General features: G+C 38.2%; 1 protein-coding gene across 2 annotated transcripts; it reads left to right on the top strand.

Moving 5' to 3' along the window:
• The first annotated feature begins 210 nt into the window (after positions 1–210).
• On the top strand, positions 211–1,383 carry LOC112634809 (L-lactate dehydrogenase B chain-like). Of its 2 annotated transcripts, XM_025402656.1 has the most exons (2): positions 283–516; positions 664–1,383. In XM_025402656.1, the coding sequence occupies exons 1-2, from the start codon at positions 283–285 to the stop codon at positions 1,285–1,287; spliced, it is 858 nt and encodes a 285-aa protein (XP_025258441.1). In that variant the 3' UTR covers positions 1,288–1,383. The 2 variants fall into 2 exon arrangements, with proteins under 2 accessions (XP_025258440.1, XP_025258441.1); XM_025402655.1 differs by having other exon boundaries at positions 211–1,383.
• Positions 1,384–3,289: the final 1,906 nt, after the last annotated feature.

Below are 3,289 nucleotides of genomic sequence, written 5' to 3'. Positions count from 1 at the left end.
ACAAATTTAAAAATTAGCCTGGTGTGTTGATGCACACCTGTAGTCCCAGCTACAAAGGAAGCTGGTGCAGGACGTTCGCTTGAGGCTAGGAACCTGAAGCCACTGCACTCCAACCCAGGCAACAGAGACAGACCTATCTCTGAAAGAAGAAGAAGAAGAAATAAATTCAATTTTCAGAAAATGGCCCACTAGAAGTCTCCAATTGGAGATGCACGCAGCTCACATTGTCTTCTCCACACTGCTGTTACTGAGGTCTCCAGCGCCTTCTCCCTCCTGTGTAAAATGGCAACTCTTAAGGAAAAACTCATTGCACCAGTTGCGGAAGAAGAGGCAACAGTCCCAAACAATAAGATCACTGTAGTGGGTGTTGGACAAGTTGGTATGGCATGTGCTATCAGCATTCTGGGAAAGTCTCTGGCTGATGAATTTGCTCTTGTGGATGTTTTGGAAGATAAGCTTAAAGGAGAAATGATGGATTTGCAGCATGGGAGCTTATTTCTTCAGACGCCTAAAATTGTGGTAGATAAAGATTATTCTGTGACTGCCAATTCTAAGATTGTAGTGGTAACTGCAGGAGTCCGTCAGCAAGAAGGGGAGAGTCGGCTCAATTTGGTGCAGAGAAATGTTAATGTCTTCAAATTCATTATTCCTCAGATCGTCAAGTACAGTCCTGATTGCATCATAATTGTGGTTTCCAACCCAGTGGACATTCTTACATATGTTACCTGGAAACTAAGTGGATTACCCAAACACCGCGTGATTGGAAGTGGATGTAATCTAGATTCTGCTAGATTTCACTACCTTATGGCTGAAAAAATTGGCATTCATCCCAGCAGCTGCCATGGATGGATTTTGGGGGAACATGGCGACTCAAGTGTGGCTGTATGGAGTGGCATGAATGTGGCAGGTGCTTCTCTCCAGGAATTGAATCCAGAAATGGGAACGGACAATGATAGTGAAAATTGGAAGGAAGTGCATAAGATGGTGGTTGAAAGTGCCTATGAAGTCATCAAGCTAAAAGGATATACCAACTGGGCTATTGGATTAAGTGTGGCTGATCTTATTGAATCCATGTTGAAAAATCTATCCAGGATTCATCCCGTGTCAACAATGGTAAAGGGTATGTATGGCATCGAGAATGAAGTCTTCCTGAGCCTTCCATGTATCCTCAATGCCCGAGGATTAACCAGCGTTATTAACCAGAAGCTAAAGGATGATGAAGTTGCTCAACTCAAGAAAAGTGCGGATACCCTGTGGGACATCCAGAAGGACCTAAAAGACCTGTGACTACTGGGCTCTAGGCTATAGAAATTTAAAAACTACAATGTTATTAACTCTGAGCCTTTAGTTTTCATCTGTGTACATGGATCGCAGTTTGCTTTGATCTTCAATATGTGAATTTGGGCTCATAGAATCAAAGCCTATGCTTGGTTTAATGCTTGCAATATGAGCTCTTGAACAAATAAAATTAACTATTGTAGTGTGCTTCTAAAAAAAAAAAAAAAAAAAAAAAGAAGTCTCCAATTAATGAAGTGATAAATTGAGTTGTGCATAAAAAGTAACTGTAAGTTTTATATTTCTTGTATAACAACATATTTCTCTAACTTAGTAATAAGTCTATTGATTTGTTCATAAATGAAATTTGAGACACAAGCAAGGTGAGTTGTTACATGTTAAATTAGTTATTATAAAATCAGGCTTTGGTCAAATTGTGTTATTTAAAAGTAAATAAATAATTAGCTGATCTTTCACAGTGTTTTCCAATGTCCTCATTACTGTCTTCTGCACAAACCACTAGGGGGCAAGACAGTCTAACATATTAGAGCAGACCTAATTGTATCCAACAGAGGGCAGTAATACACAAACTAGGGAGACAAGTCAATCACATTACATTTCAGCCATTCACATCTGCCATTTCCTCTGGGGATTATGAGAGGGAGGGAAGAGAGAAAGGAAGGAAGGAAGGAAGCAAGGAAGGGAGGGAGGGAGGGAACAGCCTTCTCAATAAACAATTCATTGGCTGACTTTTCTGAAATTGTTAAACAAGTGAATTTAATAAACAACTTTTTCTGAATTTAAATAGTTTAACTTTGAAGTGAAAAACCACAAGTTAGAAGATAAGTGTTAACAAATAGAAATGAGAAAATGTGAAAATCATTTCCAATGAAAGGAAACAAGTGTTAACAACTTTATTTTTAACATTACTTTTAAAGGATAAGTAGTGAATCAACAGCATAAATAATTCTTTATTAGACAAATAACAAGAGCTGAGTATCCATGAAGTGTCAGACATTCAAAGTCATAGTCAAGGGATTAGCAATGTTTCATAAAATATCTTGAAGAAAAAAACCTCGGTTATGGGGAAAAGTCAAGAGTCGGAAAGCCCGGGTTTATTACTGACTACGGTATCCGACGGCTGTATGATAATTGGTAGGTTGGTCAATCTACACAGCCTTCAGTTGCCTCATGTGCAAAGTTACAGAACTTGTAACATAAATAGTTTCCCAACCTGGCTGCTCGTAGAGGAAACCTTGCATTCTCATTCTCCATACCTTGTGAATTAGCACTGACTCTCCAGAAATGAAACTCAGCAACACCTATACATACATATATATATATACACATATGATACAATTTAAGATCATATAATACACACATGCAATTCTAGGTAATTCTGACGATCTGACATTATTATAACTATTGGGTTAAATGATGGTTAAGATTTCTTTTTTCTCTTTAAAATACTGAGTTTATGACTATTTGTACATAACTACAACTAGTATTTTAGGATAGAAGGTATTTTTCTCACCCAACACTAAATACACACCCCCCCAAAAAACTCCATCACATTAAAAGAAAAAAAAAAAATAGAACTTGACAGAGTTCAAGATATGCTCTCCTAAAATGTGGCACCTTGACATATGGAATATTTTAAGTTGAAGGAATTTGTGAAATAGATACGCAGGAAGGTATCTCTGACTTCTTCACTCCTCCCCTGGAGAAGGTCATAGTTCTTCGTGTGAGAGGTGGCTTCTCAATGCCTGGAGGAAAGGAGCGTCCTTACCCCTAAAGACACAGATCAGAGGGACACCAAGAGGAATCTCAACAAAAAGGCCTAAGCTTCCCCCGGTTTATTACCCTTAATCCTTCCTTGCTTCCTTCCTTCCTTCCTTCCTTTCTTCCTTCCTTCCTTCCTTCCTTTCTTTCTTTTCTTTCTTTCTTTCTTCTTTCTTCTCTTTCTTTCTTGCTCTTTTTTTTTTTTGCCTCATTTTTTTCCATGATTCTCTAT

Source organism: Theropithecus gelada, chromosome 11 (genome assembly GCF_003255815.1).
Source record: "Theropithecus gelada isolate Dixy chromosome 11, Tgel_1.0, whole genome shotgun sequence".
NCBI lineage: Eukaryota > Metazoa > Chordata > Mammalia > Primates > Cercopithecidae > Theropithecus > Theropithecus gelada.
This window is presented reverse-complemented; position numbering and strand designations above follow the sequence as displayed.

Bases quoted from the DNA above. Each gene is read 5' to 3' on its own strand.
- LOC112634809 (XM_025402655.1), top strand. From the start codon at position 283: ATGGCAACTCTTAAGGAAAAACTCATTGCACCAGTTGCGGAAGAAGAG.